At 40.3% G+C, this 17,965-nt stretch overlaps 1 protein-coding gene across 1 annotated transcript in view; it reads right to left on the bottom strand.

The window, feature by feature from the left end:
- Positions 1-17,653, bottom strand: part of LOC129437206 (protein NLRC3-like) — a 211,271-nt gene extending 193,618 nt beyond the window's left edge. The window contains exons 1-2 of the mRNA XM_073863418.1: positions 17,592-17,653; positions 15,244-15,351 (exon numbers count right to left, since the gene is read on the bottom strand). Coding sequence (XP_073719519.1) covers positions 15,244-15,351; positions 17,592-17,653 — 170 coding nt within the window. The remainder of the gene's footprint in view (positions 1-15,243; positions 15,352-17,591) is intronic.
- Positions 17,654-17,965: the final 312 nt, after the last annotated feature.

Here is a 17,965-nt window from a genome sequence, read left to right as displayed (position 1 = left end):
TCTGTTATATTTATTTTGCTGGTATCTAAATTATTGTGTTTACATTCATGGAATAACAAATATTGGCAGATGGTCAGTAATATCATTTATTAACAATCCACTTTCTAAATTACTACTAATTTTATTTGTTAAAATATTATCTATTACTGTTGCCGAGTGGGTGGTAATTCTGATCGGTTTGGTTATACATGGATATAGGCCTGTACTATATATTGCATCTATAAACTCTTCTCTTGCGGGTGATTAAAGAAATCTATATTATAATCCCCACAAAAATAAACAACCTTCTGCTTGGCATTCAAAACCATGGCCACAAACACTTCTTTAAAACTTTCAATGCCAGAGTTGGGTGCTCTATAAACACAGCTAACAGTAACATTCTTCATTTTACCCATATCAATTTCAATCGTTATACACTCACAGATGTCATCAATAACAGTCGTCATATATCATATACTTTAACCTACTATCCACAAACATTGCAACTCCCCCATCCCTCTTGTTCACTCTATTCACAAAATGTAAGTGATAACCTTCTAATTCAAAGTGAGTCCCTTTATTTTGGGATTAATATTTTTTTATTTTTTTAAGGAAATGTATCCAAACTATATACAACAGATGCCATGATTACTGCCACACATAGTGTGTACATGTAACGTCCAGAAATAGACAAAAGTACGGGTTAAGTAGTACAAAGATGAAAATCGTATAAAACAATATAGAGTAGGAAATTAAGATCAATGCCCTCACAGTCATTAAAAATGATATCAGCGTTTCAATTTGTCCAATAGGATTTCTGCCATTTCTTCCCAGCTTTCGATAGTCCGATCCTTTGCACCATTGAGTTTGGCCGTGGTGCATTCTAATAGAACAATGTCTCTGAAGAAAGATAGCCAGATGAAGTTTGGAGAGATGGATGGTTCAAACCATAGTTTCAGAATAGTCTTTTTGGCAGCCGTACTGGCCGCCAAGAGTATCCTTTTTTGATTAGTATTTAACTTAAGAGTAGAGTCGTCTAATAACAGGAGAAGTAGTGGGTCCTTGGGTATGTCCATATACCAAAGGTCCGAGAGAGTGGAGGATACATAGGTCCATAGGGAAAGTATACTAGGACATTCCCAAAACATGTGTATATATGAACCTATAATGGAGTTATTACAAATATGACTATTGAAGAGACTTAAAAGGACTGTATTTTAATGTATTGATGGGCCTATTGTTATGTGATAATCCCTCCCGGGTGTCGGCCAGAACACAAGAACCAGATGAATAATTAGATTATGGGTGTTTAATTCACAGTTGCAGTAGGCATGGACCTTCGATTAATATGCACTTATATCTGTGTTTGTGTGGTTGTGCAACAACAAATAATAAACAAGAATAAAAGCATTATAAAAGAACATTATTATACATTTGTTTGAATAACCAGCATTAACAGCTGTAATTAAGTTTAAATCTGCAAAAGTATACAAGACACCGTGAAATGGCGTCACATGTTCTAAAACGTGACTAGCAATAATGCACATGTATCAGATAACATTGAATATACAGTAAATAACAGTATCTATTTAGAATTGTTAAATAACCGAATAAGTATTAAAACTATACAATCTCAAATATAAGGAAATAATACTGAATAAATATGTACAAGGTAAACTAACACAAATATAAACTGGATACCATTACGATTAATGAGAAGATTCGCGCTCTCTAACAGCTTCATTTACATATGAATGATAACTGACAATATAACATAAAAGACGCGATAATCTTTGCTACTAATTTAAAGACAAATAAGAAAACTTACTATTCGGCACTGACGCACACAATAAAGCACAGAAACTATGCAAACAGCAGGAAATCTCTTCGCAACACAACCCCTGTCACGCACTTATCTCTCCGTCTCGATCAGAGCCGCACATAACTGAGCGCTATTCCCTTCTCTAATAAGCGCTTAGGCTGCGTTGGAGCGCGTCACTATGCGCCAGGGATGCGCATCCGTGAACATTCATGCAACCTTTCTTACAGCCGCCCCCAAATGTGTATAACACATTTGCTCCTGACTAAAGCTTAGTCCAGTACTGGGGACAAGTAAGGAGCTTAGTTCTCTGCTTCATCTGGAATCTCTTTGAGAACAATTAGCTTGGCTACAGGTCTAATATAGAGTTTCTTGTTGATCATTACTTCCACTGTTCTTACATATCCATCAGCACTGGGGTAAACTTTGGTGACCTGACCAATAGGCCAGCATGCTCTGGGCAATTGAGAATCCATCATCAGTACCACTGATCCTGGGCAAATATCTTCAGGGGTGGCATGCCATTTCTGGCGGGACTGCATGCTCGGGAGATAGTTCTTAATGAAACTAGACCAGAACTGGTCTGCTAAAATCTGGGAATGCCTCCAGCGGCGTCTGCTCAGGAGTTCGGATTTAGGGTAAACCACCTGGGGAAGGGATCCATCCCGCCGCCCCATCAAAAGAACATTGGGTGTCACTGGATCAAGATCACTAGGGTCTGAGGATACATATCCCAGTGGCTTGGAATTCAACATACCCTCAACTTCCAGAAGAACAGTATGTAGCACTTCTTCTGTAACCGCTTGAGTACCTACAATCCTGTACAGAGCAGTCTTCACTGAACGGATTTCCCTTTCCCAAACCCCGCCAAAGTGGGGTGCACTAGGTGGGTTGAAGTGAAACTCAATTTTCTGCTTGGCCAGTTGAAGTTGGAGGTCTGGTGACAAGGCTGCAAAGGCTTCTCGTATCTCCCTTTCTCCTCCACGGAAATTTGTTCCTTGGTCGGAAAACAACTGGGCTGGTGTTCCTCGTCTGGCAATGAACCTTCTCAAGGCCATTAAGAAGGAATCAGTATCCAGGTTAGTGAGGATCTCCAGATGCACGCATCTGGTCGTGAGACATTTGAAAATGATTCCCCACCTTTTTTCTGTACGCCTGCCCACTTTTACTTGAAAGTGCCCGAAACAGTCCATCCCGGTTGAATAGAATGCTGGATTATAGAGGCGCAGGCGTGCTCTAGGTAGGTCTGCCATCTTAGGGACCTGAGGGCTTGCTTTCCATCGCCAACAATCTGAGCAGGTATGTTGGTATCGGCGAATTGCTTCTCTACCTCGTAAGATCCAAAATTTACGGCGGATCTCCGCAAACACTCTCTCAGGCCCGGGGTGGCAGAGTTGAGAATCATAATCTTTAATCAGTAGCTTAGTGGTGGGATGACGCTGATCCAATATGACGGGATGCACAGTGGACAGGTCTAAATCTTCAGCCTGGCGTAATCTACCACCTACCCCAATGAGTCCCGTCATCTTGTCCAGTTCTGGAGACAATTTGAGTAAACGACTGCTTCGTTGAACTGGTTTCTCATTCTGTAGGAGTTTAAGCTCCTCTGGAAAGCTATTTTGTTGTGCCCCTTTCAGAATGAGAATCTCAGCATTACGGTAGTCGTCAGCGTTAGGTGTCTTGCTCTGACTTGCCGCCCCATTAAGCATCTGCACAGTTGCCTCTACTAGCTCCCTCCAGGTAGTGTACTGCAGTGCATCCGGGATATGTGGGTCATTATCCGGTATGATTGTCGTGACTCCGCAGAATACAGACTTTCTAAGTTCCGAATGACACTCGTCTGCTGCTTGTGATGGTAAGGTTGGCCAGTTGTCGGGGCTTTGCAGAAGAAAGGGTGGTCCATGACCAGCTCCTTTAACTTCTTACCTCTGGTAAGGTCATCAGCAGGATTGTTACGATCAGTGAGCTCCTGAATCTCAGCCACCCGTGTGCCAACGAACACCTTAAAACGACATGACTCAGAATGTAACCAGGACAGGACAGTGGTTGAGTCTGTCCATAGAATAGTCTTGCTGATTGGCAGAGTTAACTCCTGTTTAAGCAATCTGGTAAGTTGAGCTCCTGTGTGGGCAGCACAGAGCTCTAATCTGGGTATTGAGAGCAGTCGTTTAGGTGCAATTCTGGACCGAGCTGCAACAAAGGAGAGGTAAGGCTGACCTTGACTGTCTGTTGTCCTTAGGTAAACGACAGCTCCATATGCTTGCTCCGAAGCATCGCAGAACACATGCATATCACGAGTACAGCTTTTCTCATCCATGGCAGGAGGTAAGTATGCTCGGGGGAAAGTGATTCTTGGCAGAACTTGTAACTCTGCCTCCCAGTCTCTCCAGGCTTGTAAGAGATCACGAGGAAGTAGAGGATCGTCCCAATCTCGATGCTTGTCCCACAGCTGTCTTACCAGTATTTTGGCACGGGTAGTGTAGGGCAGGATAAAGCCGAGGGGGTCGTATTGGCTGGCCAATACCTTGTAGATGTTCCTCATGGTAGGAGTATCATACTTCACTGGACGATGTTTGTACCTCATGGTGTCCGTTGAACAGTGCCAGCTAAGGCCCAGGGCGGATTCAGCATTATCTTCTCGATTGTGAGAGAGCCAGAGTTCCAAATTTTCTGATCGGGCTTCTTCGGGCAGATGGTTGATGACCTCTGGCCTATTGCTGGCCCACTGACGTAGTTCAAACCCACCAGAGGCTAGAGTCTTCCTTAACTTATCTACCAGTGTTTTAGCTTGGTCAGGTGAGGAGAGGCTTTGCAGACAATTATCAACGTAAAAGCATCTCTCGATGGAAAACCTCACATTGTCTTCTGGCTGGCTGTGACTGATAACATGGTGCTGCATGGCATAGGTAGCACAGCACGGACTACATGTAGTACCGAATGGCAGGACCTGCCACTCAAAGACTGATGGAGTTCGGTCTACTTCCATGTCTCGCCAGACAAATCTCAGAAGAGAACGATCCTCAGAGAGCAGACGGACCTGGTGAAACATGGCTTTCACGTCACCACTTATGGCCACAGCGTGTTCTCTGAACCGTAACAGCACTCCTAGTAGTGAGGGTCCCAAAGTGGGTCCAGGTAACAGCCACTCATTCAGGTTCAGACCTCGGTACCGATAAGAACAATTGAACACAATCCGGTTCTTATTGTTGTGAGTCACCATGTGGTGGGGTATATACCACGATTCACCCGGCTGTGTCACCACCTGAGGACTCAATTTCTTCACCGTTCCTGCCTGTACCAATTTCTGGATCTCAGCGTTGTACGCCTTGGCTCGCTCAGGGTCTTTAGAGAGGGACCGTTCAGTGTTTCGGAGACTGGGCATTACCATTTCCTTTGGAGCTTCGAAACGTGGTATGTCTTTGCGCCTAAGCAGGGGGGTGGCGTATCGTAAGACTCCATCCACTTCAACTCGGGTGGTCTTTGTTTCCAGTATATGAAGAGCCTCCTGGTCTTGACGAGACCTTGTGACCTCTTTCTCATTTCTTAAGGGAAGGACATCTACTTGCCACAGTTTCTCTACATTTCTGAAGAGCTCAGATACTTGGGGAATGGTAAAGGTCAATAAACACTGTTGTGCGTGAATGGACTGCTCAACCAATCTAGTGGGGCCCTGTAATGTCCATCCTAATCGTGTCTTAAGGGCTGCCGGTCCCCCTGGTGGTCCCAACCTTACTGGCTTAATGGGAGTAATTAAGTGAGGATGGTCCGCTCCAATGAGGAGTAAGGGCTGTGCCTGCTCGAATCCTTGTATTGGGAGACCTACGAGGTGCTTGTACTTTCTCTGTAGCTTGTCAATGGGGTATGAGTGAAGTGCAAGCCCAAGCCGTTCTGCTGTAAAGGCACCAGTAATAAGGAAGCTGTGTTGGGGCTTATCAGCTGAGGAAATGCGAAATGATACCATGGATCCATTAAGAACTTGAATGTCCTGTCTTATAGTCCGCAGAGCAAGGTCTTCTGGCTCCCCTTGGAGGCCCAAGTAGCGTGCCGCGGCGGGTAAGAGCATTGTCCGTTCTGATCCATCGTCTAAGATGGCATATGTGTCCAGAGTGCGCTTACCATGGCGGAGCAGGACTTTGATAACCTTTAATAGCACACGGCTGCCATCTACTGGTCTGTCCACATACAGCACTTCAGAGGGTGTATTCACCAGACAACTTTCTTCCTTAGTTGACTTGACCTCCGCCTTAGGTGTCCTGTAGTTCACTTCGTGCAGAACTGACAAGTGTTTCCCTTGACAAATGCTGCAGGGCTTCCGCAGGTTGCACTGTGAAGAAAGGTGAGCTCTAGCACATCGCCAGCATCTTCTATTGGTACGGATCCACTCTGATAACTGGTCTCTGTTCAGTTTTACAACCTCTGTGCATTGGCTTAAGAAGTGGTCCGAGTTAGTACAGAAGGGACAGTATGTCTTAACGGTATTCTTTGAGGTGGGATTCACACGAGCTGGGGATACTTCAGTAACCATAGCCTCTCGGGATCCATGTAACACAGTAGCAGTCCACCTCTTCTGGCGAGGCTCATTCCTAGTCCCCTGTTTCTCCTTGGTGATCCTACCTTGTGATGAACCATCGTATTCCTGGCACCATGACTCATATTGCAACCAGTCGGACAGATCACTAAGCGTGTAGGTGGTTCCTGGAAGATGGAGCTTGCTGCGTCTAAACTCGGCTCTCATCTCTGTCGGTAACTTGCTCAGTAAACGTGCCACGTGAGACCCACACTGTAGCTCTATTTCTCCTGTGGGGCCGAGGGATTTAAGCATGCCCACTAGAGCCTGAATCTGCAGGGCGAACTTCTCAAAGGCAGCTTGATCACCCCGTCGTATGTCAGGTGAATCCATAACACTGGCTATTTTGTTCAATACCATCTGATGGGGCTGGCCAAACTTCTGATTCAGAGCTGCCATTGTGTCACTGTAAGGTGTGGGAGAGTTCAGGTATGAATCTGCTATTAGCCTTGCCTCTTCCAGTTTCAGGTGATCCACTAGTATTTGGTATTTAAACAGCTCTGTTCCATTTGAGGGTAGTAAGTTGCACAATGATATCTTTAATCTAGCAAACTCGTGGGGTCTCTCCTACTGAAATATGGGATCGTCGGCATTGGACCTCTGTATGTTGATTCAGATGGTGAAGCAATCTGATGTCGAATATCAGTTGAGGTTCTAGGATGGGCCCTCGGTAGATATGGCTGTGATGTGGTTGCATGCACACCTTGGAGGAAACTCTCATACTGCTCCGAGTTATGCACTGAACAAGGTCTGAGAGGAGTCTGATGATAAAGACTTCGTTGTTGACTCGAATGACCCAGAAGCACCCTGCCTGCATAGGAGTCTCTAACAGGATGGCTGTCTGGTAGGGCTGTGGTCGGTCTTTTCTGGCAGGTGGCAGCTTGCTTTAAGACTTCCAGTTCACTCATCATCCTCTCTAAGATAGTAACAACGGGTTCTGTGGGCTGTGGCCGTGTCTCTGAACCCTCTTGATCTGGCCATGGAGGAGGGTCGGGCCAGTCTACCTCATCTTCTTCACCAGCTTCTTCACCGCTGATGAATTCTGCACTTGGAGGAGGAACACATCCATAATCTAAAGGAGATATAGAAAATTGAACAGGCGCACGCGAGTCATATGCACTGGACGTATAGCGTGTTGTATCTGGTGGAGTGGTCTGCTTAAGCCTGCGCAATGTCTCAGTGAGTAACTTCAACTCCGATCTAGCCTCTCTGAGCTCTGTTAAGGCAGCACTCAAATCATCTTCTTTGCTTCCCATAAGGTCTGTATGTATGGCTGGAGGTAAACGTCGCTCTGTTGTAGACCATATTTGTGGAGTGAAATCTCTACTTCTCTCGGTAGGTATCACTTCTGGGCACTGATCATATAGCTGACTCTTAGGAACAGGTCTGTATTTACTCTGTTTCGTTTCAGCATACGTGTCCTCCTCTTCATAACTAACATCTATTAACGGCTGATGACCGGGAAAGCGAGTTATCTCAGCAGCTGCCTCCTTATGAGAATATAAATCATCTTCCAGCCCATGCCTACTGATCCTTGATTCAGAAGATTGTCTTTGTGGCAGCACGTACCCCATCTCGTATGCCTCATAATGCCGTGGTGGGTAAGTCCGCCGCTTAGGTCTGGTTGAAGCTCTATCTTCCATCTTTTTGAGAGAGAATACCACCCATCCGGCTCGAAGTACCACAATATTGAAGAGACTTAAAAGGACTGTATTTTAATGTATTGCTGGGCCTATTGTTATGTGATAATCCCTCCCGGGTGTCGGCCAGAACACAAGAACCAGATGAATAATTAGATTATGGGTGTTTAATTCACAGTTGCAGTAGGCATGGACCTTCGATTAATATGCACTTATATCTGTGTTTGTGTGGTTGTGCAACAACAAATAATAAACAAGAATAAAAGCATTATAAAAGAACATTATTATACATTTGTTTGAATAACCAGCATTAACAGCTGTAATTAAGTTTAAATCTGCAAAAGTATACAAGACACCGTGAAATGGCGTCACATGTTCTAAAACGTGACTAGCAATAATGCACATGTATCAGATAACATTGAATATACAGTAAAGTAGAATTGTTAAATAACCGAATAAGTATTAAAACTATACAATCTCAAATATAAAGAAATAATACTGAATAAATATGTACAAGGTAAACTAACACAAATATCAACTGGATACCATGACGATTAATGAGAAGATTCGCGCTCTCTAACAGCTTCATTTACATATGAATGATAACTGACAATATAACATAAAAGACGCGATAATCTTTGCTACTAATTTAAAGACAAATAAGAAAACTTACTATTCGGCACTGACGCACACAATAAAGCACAGAAACTATGCAAACAGCAGGAAATCTCGTCGCAACACAATCCCTGTCACGCACTTATCTCTCCGTCTCGATCAGAGCCGCACATAACTGAGCGCTATTCCCTTCTCTAATAAGCGCTTAGGCTGCGTTGGAGCGCGTCACTATGCGCCAGGGATGCGCATCCGTGAACATTCATGCAACCTTTCTTACAATGACAATAGGGATCATTTCTAAACTTCATCTTGTACAGAACACTTGGGGTAAGATAGGCCTTATTAATAGATTTGTAGTGGATCATCTGGTGTGCCAAATTCTTAGAGGCAGTGAAACAATTTCCCCATACATTGTCCCAGTCGGGTTTGGCTATGTCTTCACGTTCCCAAGAATATGTGGGTAAGATAGATGAATATTGAGAACAAAGAATTGAGTCGTAGACTTTGGATACTAAGCCACTGGTAGGGATCTTAAGGTCTAGCCAATCCCATAAGGGGTGTATCCGTAACTCTGAGGACCAGGGGACACCATATGCTTTAAGGGCTGATCTCAATCTTAAATATAAAAAAAAGAAAATCCAGGTATAGAAAACTCTATGCTTAAATCTTGGAACAACTCAAGGCCTTTGTTGTTATAAATGTCATTTAAAGTATAAATACCGGAATCAGACCAGGCTTTGAATACAAATGTCCAGTCTGTATATTGACATTGTGCCATATAGGTGTAGATTTTGTATATAAGAAGGGACCTCCCTTGATTTTTTCAATGTTTTTAAAAGTTTCTAAAGAATATTCAATGATAGGTCCAAGCTTTTTCTTAAAATCTTTAGTTATGGCAGAAAATGGTGGATCTTGTAAGCGAATCGGATGGACAATGTTTGCTTCTATACTGCGCCATGTAACTAAGGAATCAGGGTTAACCCATATTTTAATTGGTCTCATCTGAAAAGCCATCTTATATAGTTTAAAATCAGGAAAGGATAAACCTCCGTCAGGTTTTTTACGTTGCATTGTTTTAAGTCTAATTCTGGGTCTTTTCTTATTCCATATAAATTTACTAATGGCCGTTTTAAGTTCTTTAAGAAAGCATGCAGGTGGTGCAATTGGTATTGTGGAGAATAAAAAATTAACCCTTGGAAGTACGTTCATTTTGATGGTGGATATTCTTCCATGAAGAGCCAAACATAAGGGGGACCATCTGATTAGATCTTCTTTAATCTTGCTCAGCAGAGTTTGATAATTATTCTTAGAAATTTGGGAAATTGGGGATGAGATGGTGATGCCCAGATATGTAAATTGTTGGACTATGGGAATCTGAGATGGTAGATTGAGACATTCTCGTTTTGCTGCATCATTGAGTGGCATTAAAGCGGATTTATTCCAATTAATTTTGTAACCGGATAGAGCACCAAATATTTTAAAAAGGTTTAAACATTCAGGAACTGAGGATGATATATCAGATACATAGAGCAGAATGTCATCCGCGTAGAGAGAAATTTTGTGTGAGATATTTACACAAATAATGGGACGAATAATCGAGGACTGGCGCACTGCTTGTGCTAGCGGCTCTACTGAAAGTGTAAAAAGAATGGGCGATAGAGGACAACCTTGACGGGAACCACGACCCAAAGTAAAGGGGTGGGAAATTATGGAGCCAGTTAGCACACTGGCTGAGCAGTTATTATAAAGGGTTTTGACCATATTAATGAATTCCTGACCGACTTCTAGGTGTTCAAGGACCGCCCATAAGAATCCCCATTCGATTCTATCGAAGGCCTTCTCCGCGTCTAGTGAGAAAGGGAGATGACGGGCTATAAGTATCATCACCCCCTTTGTTTTATTAATGGAGGAGGAAGAGGAAATTAATTTATAATGCCTGTTTTGAAATCTGTTAACGTCACCTGCTTTTAAATGAGATTCCTGTATCAATGCAACTGACACCTTTTTAGATCTTAAATAATCTAAGCACTTTGTCCTTTTGATTGCACCATTTAAACCATTGACGTTCCAAGAACGGTTTGATTACTATAATCCGGGTAGAAGTAAAGCAGGTTGCCTTTATGAGAAATTTGGCCTGCGGCGCGAGCTCCTTTAAGGATGGCGTTTCTGTCTTGGAATCGTAGCAATTTGAAAATCAGTGTTCGCGGGCCCTTTCTTTTGCTATCGCCGGTGTAGATTCGATGTGCTCTTTCTATTTCCATCCTGCTGTTTTGAAGAGCCGGAATCCATCTTGGCAGCTGAGCTTGTAGATAACCCACAGGATCGTCTCCTTCTTCCCCCTCTTTAAGGCCGACAAGACGCAGGTTACTCTGTCTGCTCTTATCCTCCAGCCTCGCCATCTTGTCTTGTAGCGTAACCACGGACTGTTTGACTTCGATCGAGTCTTGTTTCACTTTTCTTACCGCGGATTGGATGTTATCAAAATTGTTGCTAATCGCGTTCATCTCTTTTTCGAGAGAGCCGATTCTTTCTACCATCGGTTGGATCTCCTCCCTAAAAATTTCTCGAACAACGCCGAGCTGTAGTTTTAGCTCGTCAGCCACCATGTTGCGCAGTTTCTCGTCGTCCGGGTCTTTCAGCCGTTTTTTCTCTGGGGACGATGGTAAGAGTTGACGTTTAGCCATTGCCCGTTAAAAGTTAGATACTGTAAACAAAGACGTCCGTTTTGTGTCAAAATTACAGCGTAGCCGGATGATTTAAAACGCCGAAGAGAGGAGCTCAAGACTCAAGCGGCCATCTCTGTCAACAGGTCACGTGATCTAGTGAGTCCCTTTATCATGAGGTTGTTCCAAGTAAATGTGGATCTGCTCACCACAACCAAATTGGACTCTTTATCTGTGAAACAAACCTGTATCAGATAGATCTGGGTCTCAAGAGAATGTTCTTGTTGGCTAAACAATGCCATATTTCTCCAAGTCTTTGAGGTCCGGGATTAGGAGGACCTTCATCTCCTCACCAGATGAAGCATTTGTTCGTATCCAAATTTTACAATCCCTTGTCCATGTTGAATTGATTTTCCTATGTTTCTTCAGTGCCCTTGCATGTTTATGTGGCAGTACAAGTTAAACTTGTAATTACTTTACATTTTTGTGGCCAATCGCTGCCCCTGGCTCTCTCCATAAATACACGTCGTGGTCCTTTGGACTGCTGTCTTGCTCACTGGTGAAGGAAGTGCGTTTTGCTGCTGCACAACAGGTAGGTTAGCGGCTCTGCTGTCTCTGTGTATCTCGCTGTTACCAGCTATCGTTATCGTTTACTATGTACTGAACGTTCATAGATCTCCGGCTAATCCTCTACACGGTCGCTCAACGCATTCAAAAGCGGATGTTACTGAAGGCTACCTGTACTGTTTGTACCCTTTGAGCTGGCTTCTCCTATGTGATACAAAACGATGCCTGATCGGTATGTAGGCACTTGGTGCCAGCTTTATTTATGGTTGAATTGGGGTTAATAATTTTTTTTGTAAATAACAGAGACCGGGCTGGTTCAACTAGAGACTGACTTCAGCTGCAGAGCATTCATTCACTAGCTGCTGTATACTTTGTTATAACAACCTTAGTGTTAGCTGTGCTGTTCGATGGTTGTACGTTTGTCCCGGATGACTGGTTGCGTAAACATGCGTCCTTGAAACATTTTACTAACCACCTTACGTGGCTGTCGCACGCTCCCCCTGGATTGCTGCTCGTGCACGTGCGTGCTGAGAACATTTCACTAGACACTTTATTCAATCTGCACGCCTGCCCTGGACTGTTGCTCATGTACGTGCATGCTGAGAACATTATACTAATTACTCCATTTAATCGCAAAACAACCGCTTTGGAGTACTGGGTGTGACGTGCATGTCTTGCTGTCACCTCAGTTATTCTATTCGAGTACTACATGCCAGTTGGATTGCTGCTGTTTAGCGATGAACATATTTTGAACATTGTGTCACCAACCTTACTGCTTTCCAGCCTCTACGGCCAGTGGTCCATTTGCGGCCATACGTTTGAATAGGCGAGCTCCCTGTTTTATGTGGGCTAATATTTTAACTGTTTGTATACAGCTGAAGGGGTTTGCTTCCTGTTATAATTTGGTTAGTGAAGTGTTTTGTCTTTATTGTTGGGATTTTTTTTTTTCTTCTGTGCCAGTACAAAGTAATTTAAGTGTATTTCCATTTATAGTTTTTTTTTTTTTTTGCTTTATTAGTTTCTTTTCTGTGATTTATTGTATTTCAATTATATCACCTGGGTGATTTTTATTTTTTATTTTTTTTATTTCCCTAAGCCCTTGTGACTCCTTTTTCCTCCACCGGTAAGCCTCAGCAGCCATTATAATTTGCCCCCTTCCTAAGTATGAATGTGTTTTAAATTGCGTTTTATAACTGAAATAAAGTGTTGTCTATTTTTAAATTGAACTTTGTCTCTGGCTTAATTGTATACGTACCTGGGTGTCCTTATGTGTATGGGTGTAAGTCCCAGGGTGGCGTAGTCAGTGTTTTGGGGGTATGTTCTCTTTAAAACTAACCCCCCCCCCTTTTTGTAACGCCACATTTAGCTAGTTAACATTCCTTTTTGTGAGATGTTCATTCACATACACCTGCATATCCTTTAGCTTTTTTCCTTGTTTCAAAAGTTCTATTTTCTGTTTTCTATTTGCAAATCTCAAAATGATGGATCTTTCCATTTGTCTGTTTCTTTTGGGGAGGGTATAGCAAGCAGCGATACTGTCCTTGTGAATAGAGATGTCCCTGCTGTTAAAGAACTTAATCACCTGCTCCTCCAACGTGTATATTTCTCCCTCTGTTAGATCAACTTCGCTGCTTTCCTCTTGGATGACATTGGAGTAGGTACGGTGGGTTGTTTTTAAGCCACTGATGACCACATCTTCTTTTCTTATATATTGCTCCAAGTCATCAACTCTTTTTTCCAACTCTCCAATTTTCTCATCCTTCTGTGCGAGTAGATTGTTTAATTTCTTCACATTATCTTGCCCACATTTTCAGCCATTCCATCAATTTTCTTTGCCAAATTCTCTCAAGGCTTTCTTGACATCCTCTATTTTAAATTTTGTTGGTTTTCACACTCCTGACATGTATTAAGTTAAATCCCAATGTCCATATAAAGCCATAAACTTCATTTATATGCATGGATGTCAAGTCATTTTCATGATTTTAATGGATTGTTCAAGACAAACATATCAGTAGCTGTGTCTCTGATAAGACAATGTTTTATTTTTACAACTTGTTTTATTGCTTTGATAGCAATGTGTTGTGGAAAATGTGCCGATTTGATCCAGCTAGGGTTTGGGAATAACATTTCTGGCATTTTTGGTTCTGCACGGGTCCTGGTCAAACTGTTCAGTATTATACGGGTTTGAGCTGGTTGTTAACTCACTCTGGAGCAAATTAACACAACAAGTTAAAGGTCACATTCTTTCTGATCCTGTTTTTCAAACTTTAGTTAGTGTGTAATGTTGCTCTTAGTGTATAAATAATATCTGTAAAATGATAAAGCTCAAAGTTCACTAACAGGTGATATATTTTCTTTAACAGAATTCCTCTTTCGGCCGGTTTGGACTACAATCCTCTACTTCCTGCTTTAATGACGTCACTAGAACAGTTTTTGACTAAACTCCGCCCACAGGAATAAGTCATTCTCAACACACTAAACAAGCTACACAATCAGAACTCATGATGTATTTCTGAAGGAGGGACTTCATAGAACAAGGAAGACATCAGCCTGTTTTTAGGACAGTGAAAACAGCGCTATAGAGATCAGTAAATTGTGTAAAAAACACCATTTTATACCACATTTTATCACACGTAAAACATGAACAAATGTTATATTGCACACCAAAAACACAATAATAGCTTTTAAAAACACAAAAAAAAACCATGACCTTTAAATATTGTTTGCTAAGGTTTGCATATGGCGGTATGTTCTTGATGACAGTTTTCCTAAAGTTATATCCTATTCTATTCCCAAAATAAGAAATATCACCCCGCTTACAGTATCACAGATGATCTTATCCTATCATAACCATTCATCAGGATATATACCGTATCGACAGATTCTTGCTGATAAACAGGCCTAATATGCATATTTATAAAACTCATTTGTTAATAAAACTTTCATATGACTTTTTCATTTACACTATTTTAATATAAAGACTGTAACTGAGTGTTTGTACAGATGTGTCTCTCTATGTGAACATGTGCTGTATAATAATGAAGAAAACATTTACTAAACACAATCACAAGAATAATTTATCATCTCTTTAACAAAACACATCATCATATAAAAGCCATAATCACATGTTTCAGAGTGTTTTATACCTGACAGCAGGAGATGTTGATCCATTCTTAAAGTGAATTGGTGGATTCATAGACGCATCACTCTTCATAGACACACAACTGAACTCTGAATCTGATCTCTTCGGAGGATCTGAACTATAACACACAACATATTTAATACTTTAATTTACATTACTAATATGTTTTGAAGATGATCATAATTAAAAATAGCACTTAAGTATTTTTCTATAATATAAATGTTGTGTAATAAAGTGTTTCTATAAAGTACCTGCATCCTGGAGAAAAATCTTCATGTGTTGATGTTTGTGTTTGATCCATTATGGAGCTGCAGAGGTGAATCTGATCAATCTGATCAATCTGATCTCCACAACTGATACTGAATGAAAATAACATTCAGACACAAAATAAACTTAAAATCAAAGTGAATAAACAGACATTATAATTCAGATAAATGAATCCTGAGTGTTGAAGAAACAACTGCATCATCAACAGACATGGACAGTATTTCAATTAAATGTATTTTAAATATGTATTTAATTACTTTAGTGGATTTTGCAGGTGTGGAAAAAAATAAAATGTAGTTTGTGACATATTTTGAGGGAGTATATTTAGAGTATTTCAAAAACTTAAATATTTAAGAAAAATCATCATGCTTATCACCATAGTAAATGATTTTGCCATACTTTCGGTCTGACGTTGGCAATGTCCATGTTAGATGCATGAAAATCACGTGACACCCTGTTGACCGAGCTCCCCCCAAGAAGTAAACACAAGAGAAGAAGTGGCGCTGCTTCTCTTAAAGCCATTTGTGAGGAAATGTCTCTCTATGTTTATTTAAGCCTTTAAGGCACGAGAAGAGTAACAGTGATACGATGCCACGTTTTGGCAGCCTATCACACAACTGATGTGAACTTAGATAAACATGCCATTTACGTAAGAAGCTATTTCAGGCCCTGTAGAGATTTAGGGTAATTCCCATGCTTTTTTATTTAGCTACTTCGCCATTTTGAATGTAGCCTACACATTTCTCATATTTGTGTTATTGACCTTTCAGTAATAAAAACAGTCTTAAGATTATTGTGAGAGTATTTTTGTATTTTCAAAATACGAATTACTGTATTTTATTTAAATACATTTTTCACCTCAGTATTTTGTATTTTATTTTGTTACATTTCATGCGCCAGCAGTATATAGTTTGTAGCGAAATAGATTTTGATGCCCACCTCGTCTTAAACACAACTACACAACATTACCTCACATTAACAAAATATTAACACAAGTTAAGTTAAGAGTCACGAACAGCGCAAAACATTCAATAAACAACGCTAATATTAAGATGTGTTATACATTTATGAAAATTGTCAAATAAATAATAAATCTAGAAACTGAAAAGGAATAAGTGAAAAGCGTCTCGTGACAACTGAACTTACAATCTGACTGAATTCACATTCTCATAAATCCTCCAACTTTAACATCAACTACGCAAGAGACAATAACTGGTAATCCGTTAGATGATCGGTGTGGTGAGGAATCCAATCAGCCCATCCCTATAAGATGGAGAATGGAAAAGTTAAACGCGAAACTTTTTACTTTCACTTTAAACCTATGACGTCACCGACAATACTTTTTATTGAATATTAACAAGAACACAATATAGTTTACAAACAGGAGTACATATAACCATAGGCTATATTTCAGGGGTAATATGAAAACAAAATAAAAAACAAGGGAGGAAGAGAAAAATACAAATAAAAAGGAAAGGCAATTTACATGAAAACATTTTTTTAAACAACCGTATAGTCTTTCATTTCAAGTTTTAGCTTTTTGATATTGTCTCTAAATATATTTTAATTTCTATTTTAAATTCTTCAAATATTGGCATTTATTTTCATTCCATTTGACTTTATGAATATAATAACGGGCAATTATAATCAAATCAAGCATAAACAGAATATTAGTATCATCATTAAACGAAAAACATTTTAGCATAATATCAATTTCTTCAAAGCTAACAGGCTTCATAACTTTTCTTTGTGAGTAAATATACGCTCTTTCCAAAAAAAGGTTTGACACCCCCAAAATAAATGATATGGGGAAATTTTACAAAAGACACAAATATCTTCTATATTCACTTTAAAACGCTGTACCATAAGTGAATTAAGTAAACCTAATGAAAAATGTTATATGTAACTTCTTTCACTTTATTTGTGATGCATGTGGTGTCATCCAAATTTTACTCCAATCAAGAAATTTTTTAATAGGCTAAAGAATTCCAACGAGTATTAACAGCAAGTTTAGATTGAAGACTTTTAGATTATTATATCCAAAACGTATGAAATCCTTGCCCTGCAACATAATAAAGAAGCAAATTCTTCAACTGATTGTAAAGAATAATTATTACTTCCTTCTAATAGCCTCAAAAGTTCCTTAATTGCCTGTAAAACCAAACAATATTAGATAGGATTGACTAAAAAGTTTGCATATGAGCAAATTCGTATAATTGTATAAAACACCATCTTCTTTGATCAGCTGTTTTAACCAAAACAATTCTCTTTTCAAACCAGTTTTCAAAAATATTGATTTGTTTCTGATCCTTTTTCTTATTCCAAATGGTACATCACCGACAAGAAGATCAATCGCTTGATGTTTTTCTCCATCTGCTGGTAGTAAACGAGCATTACAGCGTAACATTATACAAACATTATTACAACTAATTTAACAGATTTAACTTATAAACGAGGAGAAATCATTAATGTATTGCTTTAACATTTGTGTGTTTACTTTCACTCATGAAACAAAACACATCAACATCAACAATGATTAAACTGAAATCTAAATTTCTCCTCTTTTCTTCCACTAAAGCAGTAAAGTCATATGGGTTTGTTATAATGTAAGTGATTTTTCATTATTTTTGTGTTTTACATTAACATTCATGTATTTATCATAGTGTGAGGAAGCTGCATGAAAAGACTTCTTCAGTTGAGCTGATA

The sequence above is a fragment of the Misgurnus anguillicaudatus genome, chromosome 24, assembly GCF_027580225.2.
Source record: "Misgurnus anguillicaudatus chromosome 24, ASM2758022v2, whole genome shotgun sequence".
NCBI lineage: Eukaryota > Metazoa > Chordata > Actinopteri > Cypriniformes > Cobitidae > Misgurnus > Misgurnus anguillicaudatus.
Note: the sequence above shows the minus strand (reverse complement) of the source record. Positions and strands in the feature narration are given on the sequence as shown.